The 24714-nt window shown below is 41.2% G+C and overlaps 2 protein-coding genes across 9 annotated transcripts; one reads left to right on the top strand and one right to left on the bottom strand.

The window, feature by feature from the left end:
* Positions 1-1271: 1271 nt before the first annotated feature.
* Positions 1272-13118, top strand: rab3ip (RAB3A interacting protein (rabin3)). Of its 8 annotated transcripts, none has more exons than XR_014621500.1 (15): positions 1272-1394; positions 5120-5249; positions 5681-5797; positions 6106-6272; positions 6574-6745; positions 7129-7224; positions 7937-8014; positions 8307-8525; positions 8639-8767; positions 8865-8977; positions 9138-9161; positions 9531-9630; positions 9942-10011; positions 10289-10499; positions 13041-13118. XR_014621500.1 is itself a non-coding variant. In XM_084345161.1 (15 exons), the coding sequence occupies exons 4-15, from the start codon at positions 5708-5710 to the stop codon at positions 10369-10371; spliced, it is 1341 nt and encodes a 446-aa protein (XP_084201287.1). In that variant the 5' UTR covers positions 1277-1394; positions 4381-4507; positions 5120-5249; positions 5681-5707; the 3' UTR covers positions 10372-13118. The 8 variants fall into 8 exon arrangements, 7 of the variants coding, with proteins under 7 accessions (XP_084201288.1, XP_084201289.1, XP_084201286.1 ...); XM_084345161.1 differs by adding an exon at positions 4381-4507 and having other exon boundaries at positions 1277-1394; positions 10289-13118; XM_084345162.1 differs by having other exon boundaries at positions 1272-1389; positions 10289-13118.
* Positions 13119-13397: 279 nt separating this feature from the next.
* On the bottom strand, positions 13398-23609 carry tmem19 (transmembrane protein 19). The gene is made up of 8 exons (XM_084345237.1): positions 23279-23609; positions 19160-19307; positions 18562-18675; positions 16554-16691; positions 16389-16465; positions 16136-16313; positions 15436-15645; positions 13398-15056 (listed from the first exon to the last, which is right to left on the bottom strand). The coding sequence occupies exons 2-8, from the start codon at positions 19287-19289 to the stop codon at positions 14881-14883; spliced, it is 1023 nt and encodes a 340-aa protein (XP_084201363.1). The 5' UTR covers positions 19290-19307; positions 23279-23609; the 3' UTR covers positions 13398-14880.
* Between the last annotated feature and the right edge of the window lie 1105 nt (positions 23610-24714).

Genomic DNA, 24714 nt, shown 5'->3' with positions numbered 1-24714 from the left:
TCTGATGTCCATCGCGAATAAATCCATAAATCCGCTTAGAATGTATAGGGGGAAAAAGACGCTGCAGAACTTGCTTGAGAATTATCACATTTTAAAGTTTTCTTCATTACTAAAGTAATCCAGTGATACTTATCCATATATAAATGGGTACATTGCAAACAGGAAGTGCTAATTGCTAATTCGGCATACTTTAATGGAGCTAATTTGCCAAAATGTAAACAAATGTAGGCTTATAATGACCTTTTTTGCCTTTTCCTGTACAGCCTTTCCTTGGTGAGGTGCAGTGAAAGGATAGGAAATTATGGAGGGAGTTTTGAACCAGAAACTTCTTCACTTTTTGACCGTCCCCATGTTGTCTGGTTTTGTGATCAACGTGACAACAAGTCTATCTATTGTGTCAATCTGTTGAATTATCTAACAAATCTCTTCGCCCGGTGGAAAAATGTCACCAGTGTTGATCCCAGTCCAGTCACCACAGAAACCAGTAACCACACCTGGGAAAGGAATAATTGGAATTGCATGTTTACTTTGTCAATGAGTAACAAGTGATAAGTGATCTATTATCTTGAGAAGTGAGCTCAACACTGGCTGAGAGTACAGATAATCCAGCTATTCATTCAGAAACTTATATGGAAACTTCCACACAAATCAGCTTATTTGTTTACATGTTGCTTCATCATTGTTAATGTTATACAACTCATTATAACTATGACTATGCAAATATTTCTCTGTTATCTCCCTTTTATTCCCATTATATTCATATAGCACTCAGTTTTGTGTATTTCTTTATACGATATATCTTTGCTTTACAATCTTTAATGTCATTTATATTTAATTTTAAACCCGTGAACATGCATATTTAATACATTTATATTACTTACCTGTAGAACATGTGTGTGCATACATACCAGAAAGCACCTTGGGTATATAAATAGCTCAAAATGAGCTCCACCTCAACCAACTACAGCAGTGAAATCCTGCTTTTACATTAATGCATGAATCATAATCATGTAATGACATCATATATAATAGTATAACAGTCACAGGGGACATTTTTATTGCATTCAGTGTATTTTAATACTTTAACCACACATTCCTGATTCTACTTTTTAATAAACATTTTCAATGTATGAGTATTTTTACAGTGTGGTACCTGAATACTTCCTGTTGTTGACTCCTGCATTCAGACAACTGTCTCATTTGACTAGACTGAAGCATAAAAACATTGCAGTGATGATTGTGTAGTTTCCGAGCGGTCCCTGAAGGCACCTCCCGTCAGTTACCTGCCCCGCTCTGCGTCAACAGCCGCTCCAGTGTGTTTGTTTCACGGCTTGGCTCGGCACGTTACCCGGAGGAGGACCGACCAGCCCGGCTGCTGTCCACACAGAGGTCCGGTGAGTCCCCCGCTAACGTGTTATTGACGTTAATGCTGTTATTGTTATTATTATATAAGTTGTGGGGAACTTGCTCAGCCCGCTAGCTAGCGTAGCTACATGCAAATGCACCATTACGTTCATGCACCCATTATCGGACACGGAGCCGTCTGTCGCTACTTGTCTCTTTATTTCTCTCAACCACACACCCTGTCTGTGTTTAATGAAAAGTATCCGTCATTTCAGTCAAATTTATAAACGATACATCCCTTAATTTCAGGCATATCAGTAATAATAGCAAGCCGTGGCTGGGCTGTGTGCGGTGGCCGATAATGGAAGCAGGGTATCCCCCCTTCATGCGAATAACGGCAGATTTTAACATTTTGTAGAGACACAGCTGCGTCGCTTTTGTAATTGTTCCGACATTATCAGCTGGTTTATTTCTCTTTTTTCTAGCATTCATGTCACAGCTCACTGAAATGCTACAACACGCCCCTGAATGAAGCTGATGTTAGCTAGCGGCTAGATAATTTAATGCAAATGCATCGCTAACGTTAGCTCCGTTTAGCATCGAAACCTAAGATGAAACACGCTGGTGAAGCTGCTTTCATGCATCTTTCATGCGTGCAGAGTCGGATAACACCCGTTAGCTTTCTAACATTAGCCGGCTGCCCCCCTCTGTGCAGCAGCGTTAGCCTTTTAGCCCGTTTGCTAACATTCAGACATGCTAACTAGCCGCGGCTAACTGAGTGCTAGCTGTCACTGCACCCTGAAACAGGTGCATCCCTGCTTAAAATCGCATCCTGTCCACAATGTTTGGGTCACATGAGGACAACTCGAGCTCAGACTTCAGCCTGTCAGCATCCAGATAACATGATAATGATGTTCAGCAGGCTGTTTGTGCAGCTAACGTTTAGCTTGAAATCATGTGAATGGACAGAGAGGCTGCTGTCAGAGTAAACTCAGTTAGTGTTCGTTGCAAACGCTGCAGTTCTTGCGCAAAAAGCTCAGTGTCAGCTGTCCACAACATAAATATTCAGTGTTTCTAATATTCCTACACATCCGACAGAGTGATGGGTTTAAATCATCACCACAGTTTGACTTCAGATCGATTCAAATATGGATCAATCACAACAAAAACAATCTGATGTGTACCTCCTGTGTAAAACAGTCACTGATAAACAAAGTTTGTTGGTAAGAAAGTAGTAGAAACAGTAGAAATGTGCATCTGTAGAGCAACTAACGACTATTTTCATTATAAATTAGTTCAGTTTTTGTTTCCTGATGAATCGATTCTTTATTTGTTCTATTAAAATGTCAAGAAAACATCTAAACAGTCTACAATCATAACATATTCAAATTTGAATCATAAAACAGCAAATTATAACATAAAACAATTATTATCTTTCTAAAAATGTATTATATAATGGAGCCTGATGATATTGGCCTATATACATACATATATATGTTGTCCGATATCAAAACCTTTTTTTTAGTGATAATAATGCAGAAAAAGGCGTAATTTGTTATTTATAATAATTACATTTCTGGTTCATCATTTTTGGCAATGAAGTTTATTTAAAAAATTAAAATATCCTCCATCACATATCTATGTCGTGTTTTATAACCACATCTGAAGGATCATTGCAAAAAATGTGTGTTTATCGGCCAATATATCAGAATATTGCACTCTGTAATAAAGGTAGACTGATTATTAGGGCCGATATTCAACATTTTTCAGATTATCTGATTGGTAACACGTCACAATTAACAGCCTATAAACCCTAAATAATCAGAAACTCTGAAGTATCTAGTAACTAAATGCATCAAACAAATGTCGTGGAGAGGAAGAAAATTGTACTTTGGTTTATTTCATCCCTGGTTTTTTGAACTTTTGACACAAAGTCTTTAATTTTTACTGCAAATGATTATCGGTCCCAGATATCGCTCTCCAGTCTCCTTGATTTCTAATTTTCGGTATGGGCCTGAAAAAGACACATCGGTTCAGTCCTACTCCTGGATATCAGTGTCGGCATTAGCCCCAAAAATCACGTATCAGTCGCCCTCCACTTGGTAATGAACTAAATTAGATTTCAACTATATCACCACAGGCCAGCGGTAATGATAGAAAAGCCCTGTTCTTCATTTATAAGTCAAAACCTTTAAAACATACACGTCAACATGTGACCAGTAAATGTCAGCCAGCTGGTCCATCACGAAGAGCAGAACAGCTGATCATTCATGCTTTAGGATTATTTCCGTTAATATCTGCTGCTAACGTCGGCGTTCCCACATCAGTTTTGCGTGCTGTAAACACACGGGATGAGCCTTTATCAGGTGGCTGGAGTAACTGGATCCGTACCCAGCATCCCTCAGCGTGTCGGGTTACTATGGGCTCTCCAGGACTGGTCTCCATGGAGACGGAGGGGGCGCAGGAGGGGTCGGCCGGTGCGAGGCGGGTGGGGTTTCACCTAAGTTTGACTGACAGACGCGAAGCTGAGCGTCAAGTTTTAAGACTGTTTACACAGAAACTGATGTGTCATCGACTCTGGATTGAGGAGGAACAAAAATTAATGATTATTTTTTATTGGTTAGAACTTTTATTGACAGTCAACAGAAGACTTTGACGTGATGCTGATCTAAAAACACACTCAGACTTTTTACATCACCTGAGGGACTAACGTAAGTTTCTCTCAGTCACACCATCTTTATTTGTCCTACGTCTTTAATTTGTCTTCAGGTCACTGAATTCAGCTTTCGTATATATGCTCAGTGAAGGAACACACCCACTTAACACACACTCACACACTCACAGAAACACACCAGGCTGAGCAGGTGTGACCGGTGTGCTGAGGCAGCAGAAACAAAAGGTAGGTTCACAGCCCGGACAGAGACAAAGAATTAGATTATATCAGGAACATGATGCGATGATCACGATGATGATGATGATGATGATGAGGGAGGATCTCTGGAATGAAAACAGACCTGATGTTTTGTTGTCTGTCAGCTGTGAACTTCCTGTTTCGGTCCGTCTGCTGGAGTTTGACCCAGTGTGCCGTAACCGTGTTGTAACTGTTGGGAGTGAAGAGGATGAAGGAAGTGAGCCGTGTGGCGCTGCAGGAGATTCAGAGCCGGTATTATCTGCTGAGTTTATCTCAGACGTGTTCGTGTCGGCTGCAGGAATAAAAGAAATGTCGAGTCCTGCACGATTATGAGCTCATTTGCTTCAGTCTATGTTTTACACTCTTTTACTTCCTCTCTGGCACATTTTAGAGAGAAAATGTTACTTTTTAATTCAGTACATTTATTAGGAATCTGTAGCTGTTTAGCAGATTAAGATTTTACAATATATAATGAATATTTAAGGAGCCTGAAATATATATAAAATACAGTATGTTCATACTTCTTCCACCATTAGAGGTGATGTAGAAATGAGTTTGATGTTCATAATACAGGCGACAGGCGTGCTAACACCAGACATTCACTTCATTATTTGTTTTTTATACCTCGGCACAGAGCTGCAACAAACATCTTTCCTTATTAATTAATCTGACGATTGTTTATTTGATTTTAAATGTCAGAAAACAGTGAAAAGTGCCCGTTACACTTCCCAAAGTCTTCAGACGTCTGTTAACCGAAGATATTAAGTCAAGAAGCCAGAAACAGTTCATGTTTGCTGTTTTTCTGTCAGTCGACCAATAAATATTTAGTAGTTTATGATGGTTCTCTCTCTGTTTCCCTCTCAGGTGAAGGACAGCTGTTACCTGTTTGCTGAGTCACTGGTTCACCTGCAGATCGTCCTCCTGACTGACTGACTGACTGACTGACTGAGAGCCTCCGTCATTCACCAGCCTCTCCATCCACCGCTGCACTATGGTACAGTTAACACACCTTCAGGAGAAAACTCGTTGAAAGAGAAAGTGTTGTGTTGTGTATCTGAAGTTTTACAGGATCACTTGAAAGAGAAGTTGTCTCAGCTGCTGATTGTAAGATAAACATGAAGTTTGGTTAAAGTAATGGAGACTTGAAACTTTTTTTAAAACAAGCTTTCAGCGACAGAAACACTTGAGGCTTGAAGTGACTAATTAGTGCTGATTATTTGTTGTTTACTTCAACAATAAACAAATCTCTGAAGCGTTTCATTCGAGCCTCCTGCTGCGAGTCGCTGAGTCTCCATCTGTGGAGTCGACTGAAGCAGACAGGAAGCAGCTCTCAGCCTGTTTTAAACACATTACAGCTGAATACACTTAATAAACTGTGTGTGTGTGTGTGTGTGTGTGTGTGTGTGTGTGTGTGTGTGTGTGCAGAGTGTATGATGTCTGAGAGCAGCTGCTATGGCCTGCAGCAGCGGTCAGAGCAATGCCGAAACTCTGGAGGGGTTCCATGAGGTGAACTTGGCCTCACCCACCACACCTGACCTTCAGGTAGGTCGAACGTAAAACCCTTGAACTCATCACATGCAGGTAGAGAGTCATTGTTCAGAGCATTTTAGGATGTTTACAGATTTGTACACAAAATCAGTTGTTCTGTTCTTCCAGGACCTGAGACCGGCTCCCATAAATCACCCTGATGACTTTATAAACCAAATTAAATACATTTTATTCAAATAGCCCAAAATCTCGGTCACATTACCTCAGTGGGATTTACAATCTGCACAGTGAACGACATCCTCTGCCCTCGATTCAGGTGATTAATGGTTTTCTAACTTCCTCGTGTTTGTGTCGTCCTGCAGAACCAAGCGGAGCAGCGCCCCCCCGCCCGTCACAGCACCCCGCCCGCCTCGCTGTACCGGACCCACTCCCTGGGAGCGCCCCGTCCTGGCCGCCCCACCTCGCTGCAGGCCGACCAGCTCCCCACACAGCCGGTGTACTCCACACCGCGGCACAGCCACAATGGAAGGTGAGGACACAAAAAGACTGTTTTTCTCTTTTACATGATTTTTAATTGAATATATTTGACTTTCAGACAAAAAAAGACATTTTCAGGCATTACATTTGACATTTAATTGACCAAACAATTAATTAATTGATTTAGAAACGAACAGTCAGATTAATTGCTGATGAAAATAACTGATAATTGCGGTCCTTGTGGCAGAATATTGATATAAAACCTGCAGGTTTGCTCGAACATAAAGGATCTTTACATGTAAAATCACAGCATCATGACTGACCACGTTTGTTGCCATGGTTATGCTGCACAGCGTGCCGGGCCAGGAGGCGGAGTCGGCCGACGGCAACTTCCTGTCCGGAGAGGACGGGGAGGAGTGCAGCGCTCTGAGCGACAGCCTGTCGAGGCTGCGCAGCCCGTCGGTGATGGAGGTCCGAGAGAAAGGATACGAGAGGCTGAAGGAGGAGCTGGCCAAGGCCCAGAGGGTAACACACACACACACACACACACACACACGCACACGGTCTCTGGTCTAAACCTGGAGTTTGAATGTGAGTGTGTGTGATTTGAAAGTGAATGTGTGTGTGTTCGACTTCACCTCTCCACAGCACTCATCACTCAGACTCACATCATGTGATTTTATATTTTTATTTAAAAGCGTTTTTTTGCACATTTTTTTATAATTTGAAATGAAATAACGTCTCAAACATATTTCACTAATTTTTATTTCTTCATGTGTTTGTTTGTTGTTGCCATGCTTTGATTTTACTTTCATGTGTTCATTTGGCGGTTTGTTTTTTCTGTTGTGTTGTTTTCTGTTTTTGTGTTTGTGAATGTGTGTGTGTGTGTGTGTGTGTGTGTGGGGAAGGAGCTGCTGTTGAAGGATGAGGAGTGTGAGAGGTTGTCTAAAGTCAGAGACCAGCTCGGCCAGGAGCTGGAGGAGCTCACCGCCAGTCTCTTCCAGGTCGGTCCGCCTGCCTCCTCCCCGTCTGTCCGTCTCCTCTGCTTCCTGTTTCCTGTTTCTCTTCCTCCTTGAGGCAGTGGCCAGACAGAACCTGGTCAGAACAATCTAAATGATTGACTCAGGATTTGGTTGATCTCTGTTCTTTGTGAGCAGACACGTGAAGCTCCAGCGGCGTTTTAGTCGAGTTTGAAACATTTCATTTGGTTACTCCACGGGCTCGATGCCGGTGACCAGACAGAAAGCTCTTTAGTTCTTGCTTTGTTCAACTCTCAGTACTTTTGTAACTTCTCACCAGAACTCTGCAGTTTAGAGTTTAGTTTCAGTAAATGTGTTCATATGTTCAGATATCAGCCTCATTATACCGTTTGTTTTGGCTCTGTTGGGCCTGATACTAGCGTACCAGTGAGATATAGCTCAAGACATAAGACAGAGTTTGTCCGGCCGGCCTTCACGACGTGTTGTTCCTTCCCTCTTCATGTTCCTCCTCCTTGTTCTGGTCTTCTTCTCTTTCCCATAGAAGGTGCTGGGATTCCTATCTGTGTGTGTGTGTCTGTGAGTTTTAACAGGCTGAGCTTGACTTTATGTTACCGTTATGTTTTTATATTATTTATTGTGAGTGAACTGTCCCTTTAACACGAGGTTGTGTAGATGTTGCTTCTCTATGAAGATTTAAGAATCTCTGAAAATATCACATTGTGTATGTGTTTTCCAGGAGGCCCACAAAATGGTCCGAGAAGCCAACGTCAAACAGGCAAATGCTGAGAAACAGCTGAAAGAAGCGCTCGGCAAGGTGACGACAACAAACACAGAACTTGCCTGAGAATCATCACAGTTTTAAGTTGTCTTAAGCATCAAAGTAATCCAGTGATAGTTGATTCAATATCCATGTTTACACTGCAAACAGGAAGTGCTAATGGATAATTCGGCAAACTTTTAATGGAGCCTCTTTGCAAAAATGTAAACAAATGTAGGCAAAAAAATGGAGCGATATGTTTGAGTTAGCCTACACGTTGGTGTTAGCATGTTTCTGTATGTTTCCATCTATCAAATTAGTCAAAACACTTTTCCCTCCTCCTCTTCAGATCGACGTCCTCCAGGCGGAGGTCCAGGCGCTGAAGACACTCGTGCTCTCCTCCCCCACCTCCCCCCTGGGTGACCTCCCCCCTTCAGGAGCGGTAGGAGGAGGCGTGAAGACTCCCTTCAGAAAGGGCCACAGCAGGAACAAGAGCACCTCCTCCGCCATCATGGGGACGCAGCCCGACCCGTCGGCCACGCAGCCCATCGTACGCGAGTGTAGAGAGGTACAGAACTTTATCTCATGGTGCCTCTGTATGTGTGTCTGTATGTGTATCTGTATGTTTCTGCGGTCAGACTCTGTGCTAATCGATGCTAACCTGCGGTGTTGGACGTGTAGGTGGACAGTCAGCTGTTCAGTGATTTCAAGGCGTGGAAGGAGGAGCCGACGCTGGACCGGAGCTGCTGCTTCCTGGAGAGAGTTTACCATGAGGACATCTACCCCTGCCTCACCTTCAGCAAGAGCGAGGTACACAGAGGTTCAGGCCGACATGTAATGTATTCACACTCGCCTGTAAGTCACGTTCTGTTTCTTTAATGTCCGCCATCGGCTTCTTGTCCCTCAGCTGGGGTCGGCCATCTTGGAAGCCGTGGAGCAGAACACGCTGAGTGTGGAGCCGGTCGGTTTCCAGCCGCTGCCGGTGGTCAAAGCCTCGGCGGTGGAGTGTGGAGGACCAAAGTGAGACCACACACACACACACACACACACACACACACACACACACACACACACACACACACACACACACACACACACACACACACACACTTTCTCCTCCTCATCAAGCTTTCACTCTTTCATCATCATCTCTCCATCTTTCCTCAATTTCCTCCTCTAGTGGGCGAAGGGCCGAGCTCGTCACGTAAGTCTGACTCTCTCTCTCTCTCTCTCTCTCTCTCTGTCTCTCCCATCAGCATTTTGAACCCCTCCCCCCTCAACCCCGCCTGGCTCGTCCAAACGTCCCCGCTAACTCGTAACAATCCTTCCTTCAGTCCGTCCTTCTGTCCAGGTTTATCAAAGCGATCCTGAAGAGAGGAACCTTGATAAATGTCTAACACTCGTCCCTCTCTCCTTCATGCCTTTTACTCCTTCCTTGCTTCATTGAGTCTTTAGTAGTAGTCCTGCAAAGTTTTTATTTTTATTATAGTTTTAGGACAAACTGTTTTATATTGAAACATAAACCTATAAATGTCTCTCTCTCTCTCTCTCTTTCTCTGTGTGTCTCTGATAGAAAATGTGCCCTGAGTGGTCAGACCAAAACCTGTAAGCACAGAATCAAGTTTGGAGATTCGTCCAACTATTACTACGTGTCTCCCTACTGTAGATATAGAGTGAGTACACACACACACACACACACACACACACACACACACACACACACACACACACACACACACAGGTATAGAGTATTTCCTCACAGTGACACCTGCAGGAGAAGAGGTATTAGTGCATATGTTTACTGAGACTGGGATGAAACTAATACAAACTAAAAGTTAAATACTAACAAGAATCACAGATTTAGTAACGATCAGTCTGCTTCCTGTCAGATGTCACCTACTTGTGTGTAGTGATCTCATCATTGTGTTTATTGTTGTGTAGTTTTTTCATAGAGATTACAACAGTGTTCGTTTGTCTCTCTCAGATCACAGCAGTGTGTAATTTCTTCACCTACATTCGCTACATCCACCAAGGGCTGGTCAAACAGCAGGACGGTAAGAGACACACACACACACACACACACACACACACACACACACACACACACACACACACACATATACACACTTTGTCATTTGGCTCCTTGTTAACAATTTGTGGATAAGAAAGAAGAAAGGGAAAAAAAAGAGAGGAGCAGAAAAATAGAAATACTCAAGTTGATTACAAGCTACTCAAATGTACTCAGTTACTTTGTGTGATCACACCTTCCTGTTTCCTGTGTGTGTCTGTGTGTGTCTGTGTGTGTGTGTGTGTGTGTGTGTGTGTGTGTAGCAGAGCAGATGTTCTGGGAGGTGATGCAGCTCCGCAGAGAAATGTCCTTCGCTAAGCTCGGCTACTACAAAGACCAGCTGTGACTGACGGACAGCCCTGCCCTCCAATCACAGCAGACTCTGGCCTGAAGCTCCGCCCTCCCTCCCCCTCCCGGTTCTGGTTCTGGTTTTTCCTCCCATTTACGCCCCGCCTCCTCCTTCCTCTTCTATGTGTGAGTGTGTTTTTGTGTGTGGTTGTTTTCAATCACAAAACGAAGCCTGGAAGACGTCGGTGGTCTGTTGTCGTTACCGAGCTGGAGCTTCTGTTGGTTTTCTGTTCAGAGTTTGAATCTGAAAAATGAGATTTTCTTTATTGAAACATGAAACACTCCGATTATATGAAGAGAAGTGGCACGAAAAGAGACTTGTGACATGTTAGCATTGAACCCGTCTGAGGAGCTTTGACCTTTGCTTTCTGTTTCTCCCCGTCTTTACAAAGAAAGCTCAACAAGGCTGAAATAAATCTTTCAGTTTTCTCAACGACAAATAAAGATCATTTTCTGGAAGGATGGAGACTTGGAGCCACACTGAGGATAAAATCTGAGATTTAGAGAAGGTGGGTGAAATATTTTTAGGGGAAAAAATCAGTGCTTTTGAGAATAAGTCATAAAACAAGAAAAAAGGAAGGAAAAAAAAAAATCAGAATTTGTGAATAAAGTTGTAATTAAGGAATAATTAATAAGAAAACAAGTAAAACAAAACAACAATAAGGTCAATTTCAAAGGGAAAAACCTTTAGGATTTTGAGAAGAAATTCATTTTTTCGGGTAAAATTAGAACTTTTCACGACTTATTTATTTTAAACTTTATTCACAAAATATTACGACTGGATTTTCTTCAAAATTATGACTTTAGGCTCAGAATGGTGACTTTTTTTCCTCAAAATTGCGACTTTATTTGCATAAAATGACCTCATAAAGTCACGACTTTATCTAAATATTTACTTTAACTAAAAATCTGAGGTTCAATATGTAAGAAATTTAGTTTAAAACGTTCAAAAAAATAATTTAAAGAAAGTGAAGATATAAAAAAAGTTCTGTCATTATGTCAACGACATCTCTGTATAGTGGTGCAGCGATATCTGCTGAAGGCAGCATGCCAACTCGTGAACACTAACACTCCCAAGGTAGTCCGGTTAACTGCACGGCTAACTGAGGTCGCATGAATACACTTAGCAGCAGTTAGCAGCTACTCTGGTGATCTGCTGCCCGTATCTGTTTGGAGGATGAATGCAACAGGTGGCCAGTTTTGTTTCAACATTGGCCATTTTATGCACAATTTTGCTATTATCCCTCAATTTCACTGCAACAACAAACGTTACATTCTAACATCCTGTCAGACAACATGACTGCAGATATTGATACATCAGAAAAGGTTGTGCTCTGATAACTGTTCTCTAAATCTCAGATATTTTCTCCGTCACAGTGGCTCCAGTCACTAAAACCTTTGTTACAGCGCTGCTTCAACTCTTCAGTTAAAAGTATCTGGTGCTCTGAGTTCAGTCGAGTCGGTTGTGCTGAATATTTGTTCAGAAATGTACAAAAGTCTGCTTCAGAAAATGAAGACGCCCGCCAGTTTAATATGATGACCAAACAATCAACTATTGTTTACAAATAAAAATGTGTATAAGCTTATATTTAATTTTAGTTTTTGTTGTAGCAAGTGGATGCAAAGATAATCAGAAGATAATGAAGACGAACTTTACTTTAAAGCTCCGTTCAGACTGGATTCATATCTCTAAAGGAGGCGGGACCACGTTAACGTTTCTTAATTTATCTGATGTTTTTCTGCCGAACTCACTGACTCACACAAGTTTATTCAGTTTGAGGAGCTGCTCGTCCTTATTTTTATGAGCTCAGTGTGAAATTGAAGTCGGTGTAAATATTTTTGCTAATCTTGTACACGGAAACATGCGACCACCAACTTATATTTGGGAGTCGGCGCTGTTAAGTCTGCAGTTAGCTGTTAGCAGTTCATGTTTGCAGTGTGACCATGAATCTACTGATAACTCTCACTGGATTACTTTGATACTGAAGAAAACTTAAAAATGTAAAGATTCTCAGGCAAGTTCTGAATGGTCTTTTCTATGATTTATGAGCGTTTATTTATGATGGACATCAGAGATAATTATATCAACAGGAAGTGTAAATCACTCTGAATGATATCAATGATAGATTAATGTCTCTGTGTCCAGTTACCTTTCACAGTATCTCCTTTAAATCTCCAGCTTTTTCTTGGTTTTACAGACCACATCCCGTCGTTTCCTGATTAAAATGTCCAGAACAATGCGTTAAATGACCTTTTCCCCCTGTGATATTAATCCTGTCTGAACGGGGCTTAAAACGTCTTTTTCAACACTATAAAGTTTCTCTGTATGCCGATTATTTATATTTATAAGTTCTTGAAGAGTTATTTTGTTGTCGGGTGGTTTCAGACGTTGCTGAAGCTTCAGGAGAGCTGCGTTAAAGGAAAAATGAGACACTACATTTTACATTTTCTGCTGTTAAAACACTACAAATGACAAACAGATTTAGGGAATGTTCCTTTAACGGCTCCTGGAGTTCTCGGCCTGCTGTATTTAATCAATCAGGAATGTGTAGATAGTCAGCTGTGTGAATGTGGAGTGTGTTTGTATGCCTGCTGTTGTGTAAACTTTATATATGTTAATTTAAACCTATGCTTCTCTCTCTCTCTCTCTTTTTCTCCCATACAAAGTCAATGTCACTCTCCCGGTTTGGTTTAGTGCCTTTTCTCTCAGACACTCTGAAATAAAAACAGTAATACCTCTGGAAACCTGCCGCCGTCTGTCCAGTCTGTGTTCCACCTCGCATGCTGATACGACACCAGGTCAGAGGTCGAGTGTGCGACAGTCAGGTGAGATGTAGAGCACCGCTGCACTCTGGGTGTCTTAGATCAACGCTTCCTTTGGATCATTTAGGCTTCATCTGGATTTGAAGTTGTATTTTTTTGTCCTTCCAACGGTGCAGGTTTGATTTCATAAGTAGGGAGATTAAATTAAAAACAAATGAAGATAAAGATCGACTAAGACATAAAAATAGAGACAGAGACAACTTCAATTTAAAAGTTTGACCTGTTTATTAACACTTCAATGGCAGAAAAAATGAGTTTTAATTCTTTTAAAAACGATTGAAGAGCAGAAAGAACCTCTTACTCTGAAGATTGAGGAGAAACTTGAAGCAGACTGTGAAAGCGTGACAAAATAAATCTGCCCTGAATACACAAAAACATCATCATAAAAGTGGACACATCACATTAAATGAGCACAAACCAAAAATACAGAACAAAGTCACCAAACAAATTCACAATTTAGATTATTTTTTATGTAATGAGATGATTTATTTGTATATTTGACTGGACTGTTAAAATCTAATTACACTTTTTCCGCGAAACGGATCGAGATTCCTTGGAAAGTTACATTATTTACTTGGCACTTAAACAACTTCACATATTCTGATCAACATAATCAACTCGTTTTAGTTTTACATCTTTTGTGGTTGTTCTGCAGCTCTTCCTCGTCTGTTTGGGAGTTTGTGTCGCCGCAGATTGAACCGTTTGATTTCAACATTGATTATTCCATGAATCAGCACGAGACTTCAGGCTCGTTTATGCTCGATCAGAACTACTTCCTAAGACGTGCTCTCCAACCGTGTTGAAGATATGTGTTTGTTACCAGCAGTCGTCATCGGGAACTTATCCTCGAGGGGACGGCCGCACTAACTGCGATGCAGATGAGCTGCTTCAGTGCGACAAACAAACTCAGGCAGACGTATCAAATGTTGTGTGACCCCCTGATCTCTTAAATGCGTCATCACTGTTGTACATTATTTCGAATTATTCACAGTTTCACTTGTTTGTAGACGTGAAAAGTCTTCAGAAGTACCTGCACACCAGGGCCCTGTTTCAGAGAGCTGGCTTAGTGAAAACTGAGCCTGAATTTAAGAAACAGAAATCTCAGGCTTAACAAACTCGGGTCCTGTGGAAACTGGCTCCTAAACCTCGAGTTCAGCGATCTCGTTCCTTCTGCCTCCTCCCTCGTACAGATACAGGCTGTTGAACTGCGTTCATGTGGTTTAATCAGGGAAAAAAAAATTTCTGACTGGGGAAATTCACGTGACACCCCTCAACTCAACTCGGGCTCAGGACTGAACCGAGTTTGTTAAACCTGCTTACTGAAACAGGACCCTGGACATTTTATTAGTCAAGTAGATGTGCGTTTCTTTTTTGTTGTTGTTTCTAAACCATCCTCACTCGTGTTTCATCATTAATCTAATCTCTCGATCTCTTGTCTGGAAACAAGTCGCCCACAACCTTCATAAATCTCCTCAGTTGCAGCTTCTGTCTGTTCCACCACGCAGTGATTTCTGTGTGGTGGATTTCGAAACACTGCAACGAGTTTAAATCAGTCTGTTTATTTTCCTCTTCTTTTTCCTTTCGAAGTCTTTATCCGACACATAGTAGTACAGGCAGAGAGAGCGTGTGTGCTTTTTAATCTCAAGTGCGATGCTTCTGGGATCAGTAGTGACCCTCAGATTACTCAAATGTCTTTATAAACCCGTGGCCACAGCCCCCACGCCAGCCCGGGCAGGACGAGAGCGATGAGGACGGAGGAGAACAGGTTGACGGCGTTGTTGTCTAAGATGGGTTTCCCACAGATCCGCTGGGTGGTGGCCGACTCGTAACTCACCACCTTCCCGATGCTCGAGTCAAAACCTGAAGACAGACGGACGAAGAGGAAACTGATCACATCGACCCAAGAATCATTTTTGTTCAAGCTCAAAACGACCCACACAGACTACAGACCTCAGCATCTCTCTGAGACTAGAAGGTTCAAGATAACAATATATATTATTCACATAAGTACTGTGACATCACATCCTCTTTCAGGACTGAGTGCAGGCTAATGTGACTGATTGGCTGAAGGATTACTTTGTAAGAGTGTTTGAATCAGGACTGTAGACCAAGAAAATAATCTGCAGATTCATAGCAACAACAACAACAGTTACTGAGCTTGTAAATATCAGGGATGAACATTTAAGTTATTTCTCAGATTGATTGTTGGCTGTCTAAACAATCAATTATTAGTTCCTACCTGAATACTGCATGTGAGCTCCGAGGAAAGAGTCCAGCATCGACCCGATCAGACCGGCCACGCCGCCGTACAGGATGATCGGCCACTGAGGGTCGGACATGTGCAGGTCGTTGACCACCAGGTACTGTGTTATAAAGTAAGCCGTGCCCACCATCAGCCCGCCGACGAAGCTGGCGACCAATCCGACGGTAGTAACTCCTCCGTTTGTTCCTGGAGGGTGAAAGAGAAAAACCATTAATTTTCCTGAACATTCAGTTTCCTGGAAAGAGCAACGCTCAGTACAATGAAACTGTGACTGGTTGGACTTCAGCCCGTCACATGTCCGTGTCACTGTAAATACAGTTTTTCACACAGATTCACAGAATGAAAGGGCTTCTGTTTACGTCCATGTGCAGTACAGGCTGCATCACAGGAAAAGCAATAATCACTGGTTTTTGACCAATAAAACTGTCTTTTACAAACCGGCCTACAGGTTAATTCCACATAAATGTCTTCACTCCCTCAAGTCTGTTCTGTTCTCTCAGTAATAATGTGTTTTCTTTTCTTTGTCAGTTACCAAAAGGACAATTCTCAGAAATCATGATGAACATTATTCTGAATATTTTAACAGTCTACAGACTAAATCGTGAGAATAGTCGTCAAAATAATCAATACTGAATAAATCCGTCCTCGCTCGTTATCAGTGTCCTTGGCTTCTCACCTGCTGGGACCTCCTTCCAGGTGGTGATGAGTCTAGGCTGTGATTGGCTGAGGACTGGCCCCACCTCTGACGCCCAGGTGTCCCCGGCGCTGCAGGCGATGGCGCCCAGCAGAGAGAGGCACATCCAGGACGCCGAGTACTGCTTACTGAAATCAATGGGGATCTCACCTGGACCCACCTGAAACACAACCGCCAGTTAGAGGAAATAAAGCCTGATGGTTTTATTTGCAGGTCATGGAGACAGTTAATTCACCTCTATCATGTACAGCAGTGCCAGCTCTGTGGGAACTCCTCCATTACAGAAGACCTGAACCCAGTTCCTCTGGCCCCCTGACACACAAACACAAACAGTCAATACATCCAAACTCAATGTTTCCGACTAACCCTAAAACAGAAAACACACCCTCACGTCTCTCACCTTCTTTGTACTCCGAGTCTATCTTCTTCTTCTGTGCTGCTCCCCAGCGGGTCAGTTTGGAGGAGGTGATGAAGAAGGCCAGCAGAGAGGAGAAGAAGCTGTAGTTGGCCATCGTCAACACGAATCCCACCAAGAGAGCTGAGAAATCACATGTCACGTCAGCGACGGTCGTACAGTCAAATTGCGATGTAAAATCACACAACAACAAATTCCAATAACGGCTAAATTTCAGGTGCAACAGATGAAAACTTGTAGTCGCACTGCGGCCAAAAATCTATAAAGTGAGACTAGAATATTTTTTGGTTTCCAGACATTTTTACCTAAACAACAAATGTATTGCTTCTTAAAATAACTTCCATCACCTCACATCCTCTAAATATCTGCAAACACGTCATCCTTCAGCATTTCAATAAACCAGTGACCTCATTTCTCTTCATCACAGCCGTCTCACGCTATCAGCTCCTTTTTCAAAAGTTTGTTTTTTTATGGTCATCAAATTGATTCCTTTTAACATTTCTGGCCACAAAGATTGTAATCTGTATTTGTCAACTTCAGGGGGAGGGTGTCGCCCGATAATGAAAGCAAACGGGGGTTAAGACACACTTTCAGCGTCATCAAGTTAAAGTTCAAAGGACTTGATTGTGAGATTAAAAAAATAACTAAATCTGATTAACGTCTCCCTGAAGCTCCAAACAAAAATGACATTATTGTGAATTGAAAGGTTAAATCTGTTTGGTAACTCTTTGATAATCAACAACATCAGCTGCTAAAATTAAAACTATCACGCTACATAGACTGAAGTGATGGGAAAAGACCACCAGCCTCTGAGCTGCATTTACTGCCACAAATCTAGAAGGAGTGTAGCAGTCCAGTTGTTTGAGACTTGCTATCTTTCTTTGTTTTGGGCTGATTTTCCAAAGTCCCTCTGGACTAATTGCAGTAGACTCAGATCACCTGTGTGCAGGTGGAGAGACTGACTCCTGATGGAGGAGTGGAAGCAGCTTGGGGCATTTCCCTCCCAGCCAATCACAGTGTGACGACGCCCTTTTTGTGAAGGCTTAAAAGAGGTGGGGAAGACACCCAGGTGGCTCTGAATCTGTCCCTGACTCACTGAGAACCTCGTCCCATTAGATTGCAGCCAGAAACTCTGGTCTGTTTAGGCCCTGTTGTGTTTTTGTGGCTGTTTCACATTATCCCAGTGAGGAAACAGTGTTTATTCTTGAGCCCCTATACACCTTCAGTCTGACATTTTATTTCACTGGGGCTTGTAGGATTCACATTTCAGTTGGATTATCCCTGAAGAGGCATTTGTTTATTGGTTTATTCTCCAAGTAGCGGACATTGGGCATCCCCGCTAGACTTGAATTAAAGGAAGCCAGATAAGGAGGACCAAGAACACAGAAAACATCTAGACACTCTTGAAATTAGCCTGGAGACACATTTCAGGGTGTTTTGTCGAGGTTTGCGTGGACTCGACTGTGAAGAGACTGTTCAAAGACTGTTCAAAGACTCGTGGAGAGATTCAGAGAAATTGGGGACGAACCACGAGAATCTGTTGCATTCTGCTCTTGTGTAGCAGAACGCTGCAACGCTGTTTTTCTGTGAAGCTCCAGAGCTCCAAAGTTGGTCACAAAACCTCTTCCGTTATATGTCCGGCAGACCGGATGCTTCACAGCGGGTGGAACCACTTTGTGCATGTCAATAAAGTTATATTCAGCTCAAATTCTTTAGGGCATAAAAACTTTATTTTGTGTCCGTGTCAACAGTTCAGTCAGGATCCTAATCAGAATGATTTCTAACAGTAAATGTTGTCCATGTAACCACAGCTAATGTGTCACAAAATGTAAACTCGTGGGTCAGAAAACAAAAACAATGATCTTACAGATGCAGAAAAGCCCCGCAGAGGCGAGAGTCGTTACTCTCTGTGGGTTCATCACAACCTCCTTTCATATCATACAGTCGGTAATTCAGTGCAGCTTATTAAAAATGGTTGGATTCACTGACTCACCTCCCAGAGCCCCCGAGCGGCTCAGACTGCTTTTCTTCAGCGCTCTGACCGTCAGCACGAGAGGGACCAGGATGGAGAACAACCATCGCCACGGCGACACGGGCTGCAGTGTGCCTGTAAACACACACACACAAACTCAGACCACTATCTCACTGTAACATCTCTCCATCTGAGAAAGCTCTGGTGGATTGGTGAAATAAACACACAAACATCTCCACAGTTTCCAATTAAAATCCTGATATATAACATTTCTCGTAACCTTCTCAAATTAGTTTCTCTCCATAAAACAAAATACCAAGGGTCAATCTGGTTTGCTCTGGTGACGATTAAATAAAAATCAAACCTAACATTTATTGACGTCATCTCACACAGGGAACATACAAATTTCACAGATTAGACCATGGTCCAAACCCAACCAAAACCAAGGACAACACAGTCCAGTATTTCCATGAGAACACATGATTTGGTTTGACTCACTTTCTCTTAAAAAAAACTTTGATGCATCTGTCTGGTCATGTAACTGTGGGAAACCTTAGACTAACAGTAAAAACCAGTGTCAACATTCTTCAGATTTGTGAGGAAAGGTTGTGCAGCTCACCGGAGTATGAGCTGATGGTGAGAGAGAGGACCCAGAAGAAGAGGGACAGTGCCAGAGTGGCACACAGCACGATCATGTCGGTCATCATCTTCAAGTACTCCTTCATCAGTACCTCATTCTCAGAGACCATGATGACAGACGGACGGGGCTGCAGGACAGGAGACACGTCAGACACATCAGCGCATGTGTGTGTTCTGATGTGACAATAAAGAGAAAATCTGATACTGATACTTTATTCAATAATTCAATAATTACAGATATTGGGTACAGATAGTACAGCTTTACTTTACAGGTAAAGAGTCAAAGTGCTGGAGACTGTAGGAGACGGGATGCTGATCATTCCCATATCTTTAGGGAATCTCCAGTGATGAGAAGGAGAAGTTGATAATATGCAAATCACTTAGGTGCAAAGATGAATAAAAAGAAGAAAACGCCTGCACGTTTAGGTCCCAACTGGAACTTCATCAGATCAAACTGTTTGACATCATGCACATTAAGATGGTTAATCTTTTTCCCTTTAGATTAATCTGGTTAATCAAAAGGGAAAAATTATTATATCTTGTCTAGAATTGGGCTCAAGGTTCTCCTAAAGGTTCATCAGATCAAACTGTAGCAGTCCAGTTGTTTCAGACTTGCTATCTTTCTTTGTTTTGGGCTGATTTTCAAAATCCCTCTGGTCTAATTGCAGTAGATTCAGATCACCTGTGTGCAGGTGGGGAGACTGACTCCTGATGGAGGAGTGGAAGCAGCTTGGGGCATTTCCCTCCCAGCCAATCAGGGTGTGACGACGCCCCTTTTTGTGAAGGCTTAAAAGAGGTGAGGAATGACACCCAGGTGGCTCTGAACCTCATCCCCTTAGACTGCAGCCAGACGCTCTGGTCTGTTTAGGCCCTGTTGTGTTTCCTTGGCTGCTCCACATCTTTCTAGTGAGGAAACTGGGTTTATTCTGGATCCCCTTGAAACCCTAAAGCCCCTATACACCTTCAGTTTGACATTTTATTTCACTGGGGCTTGTAGGAGCACATTTGTTGAGTATCCCTGAAGAGGCATTTGTTTATCGGTTTATGGGCCATGTAGCGGACATCGGGCATCCCCTCTACATTTACATGTTTTTTGTTTATATTTTTATAGGATAGAATATTCTTTATTGTCACTATACACATGTACAATGAAATTGTGCATGTAGGTCGGGCTGGCCTGTAAACATTTTACTGCGAGTACCGCCACAAAATCACTTAAGAGAAAATAAAACAATCACAAACAGGAAACATTTACAAAAACAAAACAGGAACCACAGCCAGGTTAACAATGCCTGTTTTTAGAGAATATTTATTTTACATTATTAACATTATCTTATGTTAATACACTGAAATGAGTAAAACAGACCAAACATGAATGAATGAAAACTTACAGGACACAAGGAAAGTTCATATATTGCAGAATTCTGACACACTCTGTAACTGAAAGACAAATTAATTAAATAAATAAATGTAATTTAACTGGGGCCACAGTTGCAGGTGTTCGGATCAGATGCTACATATCTGTGTTTTTGTTTGTTGGAAAGCTGTAGGAGACTCGTGCTCCTCGTCCTCGGGCCTCATTTATAAAACTGACTTTTACGATGTATTTTTATTCGAAGCACGACTCAAGTGATAAAACCACATATAAATAGTTATTAATGTGACCTCACTTTGATGTGGATTTATCTCCCCCCAAAAATTCTAGACTTGACGCAAGGGATGTTCTCGCTGGTTATGTCGGGAATTACCGGGAATTTTGGGACACATGTGCCTCCGAGCCTGTTACGAACAACTTCATAGACAACGTGTAGCCACAACTGAGGACAGGACTGTCTGAATAAGTTGATCATGGGGAATTTTCATTATTTATCATTTTATTTCGGGACATTATCGTAAATCGCAATCATGCTGTACATGATAATTGTGACAGGAAATGTTAATATTGTCTCACGCCGAGCTACGACCCGCTCTAAGGCTCCATGTCTGGCTTCAATCTCCCCTACCAAGTTTGATTTTTCTCTTTCCGTCCATGGCTTTTCCCAGACTCATTTGTGCTGGGATTATTTAAAAGGGAAGGCACAAGGTTGGTGCCATTCATTTGAGTTAAAGATTTATAGATCACAGGTGTAAGGTTTTTATACTAACAAGCACACCGTCATAAATCATCTTAAAGCACAAGTTCTCCCAAAAATGTATATTCAGTCACCATCTCCTCCCTCCACGCTGATGGAAAAGTCAGGTGAAGTTTCGTAGTCCACAAAACATTTCAGGAGCGTCGCAGGAAAACAACGTTGCAGCATTCTGTTAAACAGCTGAAGTAGCTGGAGACTAATCCAAGATGCATCCATGTTCATAAAAGGCACCTGGCTATTGTTTTAAGTCCAGACGTCCCAGGAAGTTATGATGCATGATAAATTATCGACCCGATATTTAGAAATTTAATGGTTATAAATTGGTGTCAGTATAAATTATATCCAATAACATGACATGATATCATTGATTTAACAAGCGCATTATCAACACATTTTGAAACAGTAGTTGGCAGCAAGCTCCTAATTACTCTATCTCTAACTACTTGGTTATGTTTAGGTAATAAAGCTACTTGGTTATGTTTTGGAAAAGATCATGTTATGGATTAAATCAATAAATCAGCAGCAATGATCACCAAAAACAAAAATACTCTTTGTTTGAAGTTACAAGAGATGCAACACACAACGTGAGCTGAGGGGAACAGGCATTAGGCACACAGTGCCATGTGTGACGCAGGCTGAAGACGCCGCCACGGGCCAAATACCACATTCTTAGGAAGTCCCCAAATCTCTTAAAGTCAGATAAAGCGAGGAGAGGAAGGAAGACTGGAGGTAGAGGAGGAGAGGTAAATGTATGATTACAGAGCCTGCTAATTGATTATTAATGGTTTTTACAAGTACATTTGTAAATTTGTATTTTCAAATACAAAACTGAGGAAAGCAATGGGAATGTGCTGAGCAAGATATTTCATTTAAATACTGTGCTATTTTTATTGAAGACTGGAGAGGAAGGAGAAGAGAGTGGGTGGGAAAGATTTGAGTAAGAACAATGGCTGTTCAGATAGTGTTTCTGTAATACAGTTGTTTCTCTGTCTGTCATGGATCGTAGTAAAACTTCTAATCCTACTTCTAACTTCTTCAGTATATCTCAGAGGCAAAGTTTGTATATTTAGCTATATGTGTCTGACGGCTTTGGCTATTAGTTACTTCTCAGATTACAATTTTTCCGCCCCTTCCTGTTCAGGGAAAATGTGTTGATTTTGAATGATTGTGATAAAACAAAGGATGAAGTGTTCCTTCATATGATGCAAAAATTCTGCCCCATTTTATACTGTTTGTTTACATTTGGCGGACCCTGCCATCTTTCTAGCTTCGAACAGTGTTCATGGGATCTTATTTTCCTCTGAGAACAACTCGTCCATTCAGTTATGCACAAAAATAAATATTTCTGATTTGTGTTATTGCCTCATTAATATTGTAAATATTACAATTCTGAGTTTGAATTCCTTCTCCAAAAATGACACAGTGCCCCCTTTAAAATGAGCTCAACCTTAAACTTTTAAAGCAGTAAAATGCAACATGCACATTAATTCAGCAGTAATAATAATCCAAAAAACATTAGATATAAAAGTAAAACATTGACTGGGACCATTTGGCTGCACAGTGAGTGCTTTTACTTGTCATACTTTATATAATACCTGCAGTATAGTTTATTACATGGTCAAAATACGCGACAAACAAGACTCGCCCATCTTTTTCATTTCATGGATAATTTGGCGCTAACACTGGATAATGTTAGCTGGAAAGGAACCTATTTTTACACTTGCCTTATACGTAAAACATGAGCAGACACCTAAAAAAAAAAAGACATTAATAATGCTTATAAATCAATGACACTCTGGTACAATGACAGTCTTTCACATGAGGATAGCTAGAGCTAGCGGCAGCTAGCAAATTAGCCGATCCGCTGCTCTCTGACGTGTTGTACCTCACAAGTTTAACTAGATGCAACATTAAACAGATGTTACCTAACATTTCTTTAATAACAGCGGCTGTGTAAGTGAACTCACCAGTTATCTCCAGAGCCATGATTTACAACTTCCTTTAACCTACTTCGACAGCTAGCCAACGCTAACTTACGTTAGCTAAAAATGTAAGTTATAGTTCAGTCGATAGTATCTTTTTTTCTCTCAGCAGATTTGGGGTGAAAAAGTTTCTCCTAACAAAAACCGAAACCGATGAAATTCGGTAACTGACGACCCGAGAAAACAAAATTACTTCAGAGGTTCCGTGCTTGACACACAGACACCGGAGGCTAAGGCAGGACCGAGACAATTTAGTTAACGGACCGACTTCCGGTAACAAACCGTTGACGGCTCTTAAAGGGGCCGCGACCTGAATCAGAGCCAGTGTGACTGGACAGACTGACAGCAGCTGACCGCGTCTCAGCAGCTGCAGGTGGAGGGCGGCGGTGTTTGAAGTAAATAAATAAATAAATAAATAAATAAATAAATAAATATTAAAAAGACAGCGCTGTTTCATAAAGGTTTTCCATAGCAGCCGCTGTAGTTGTTATGGAAATGAGGAGGTCAGTCAGAGGAGTGAACCAGAGCGGAAACCACATCAAAACGGGCAATTTCTACTAACATGTGACTTCTGTGTAGTAAAATCCCTGTTATGACTGTGACTAACGCCCATAGTAAATACAATCTTACAAAGTTTCATTATACTTCTACTTATATTGTACTTCTCGCACCTTCAATATTAACTCTATATTGTCCATACTTCATCATCTGTCCATTGTACATCTCACACAACCATTATCGTGGCTTACTGGTGTGCTGGAAAGTAACAAAATAAACCAGCAGACAGGCATTTACTGGAAACAAGTTAACTTATTTAATATGCAAAGAACAGTCAACTATAAATAAATTGTTTCTTACATAAAAAATAAGAAATGTTAAGCATGTAAGTTAAATGCAAATGTAAAAATATATATATACAACAATATGAAATAAATTAAATTGAAAGTTAATTAATGACATATCATGAACTGGGTGAAATGACATGATATGAACTTGAATGATGAAATTATGTTGTTTTTCTTTTGTATGATTACCACTGATACAACATTGTAAAATGTGATTATTTGTTGTTGTTGTTTTGTTTTTACTCTGTTTTGTTTTTGCTTTTGTAATTGGAATTGTAAACAATAAAGATTTTCAAGGTTTGACAAAAGAAATCACAATGTTGCTGTATTTATTGAATTTGCCCACAACTGACCCAGAGAAGAGTGCATTTATTTTATTAAATTTTTTAAACTTAGTACATTTATTTATTTTTTTAAACTTAGTACAGAATACAAATATGACGAGTACAAGTTCCAAGAAAAATGTAAATTAACTGAGCAAATATAGTCAAGATGCAAATTAACAATTAAAGACAATAGTACAAATAAATAATGATACAAAACGGAAAGAAAACATTAAAAAAGCAAAAAGATTAA

The sequence above is a fragment of the Pagrus pagrus genome (genome assembly GCF_965226575.1).
Source record: "Pagrus pagrus genome assembly, chromosome: 23".
Lineage (NCBI taxonomy): Eukaryota > Metazoa > Chordata > Actinopteri > Spariformes > Sparidae > Pagrus > Pagrus pagrus.
This window is presented reverse-complemented; position numbering and strand designations above follow the sequence as displayed.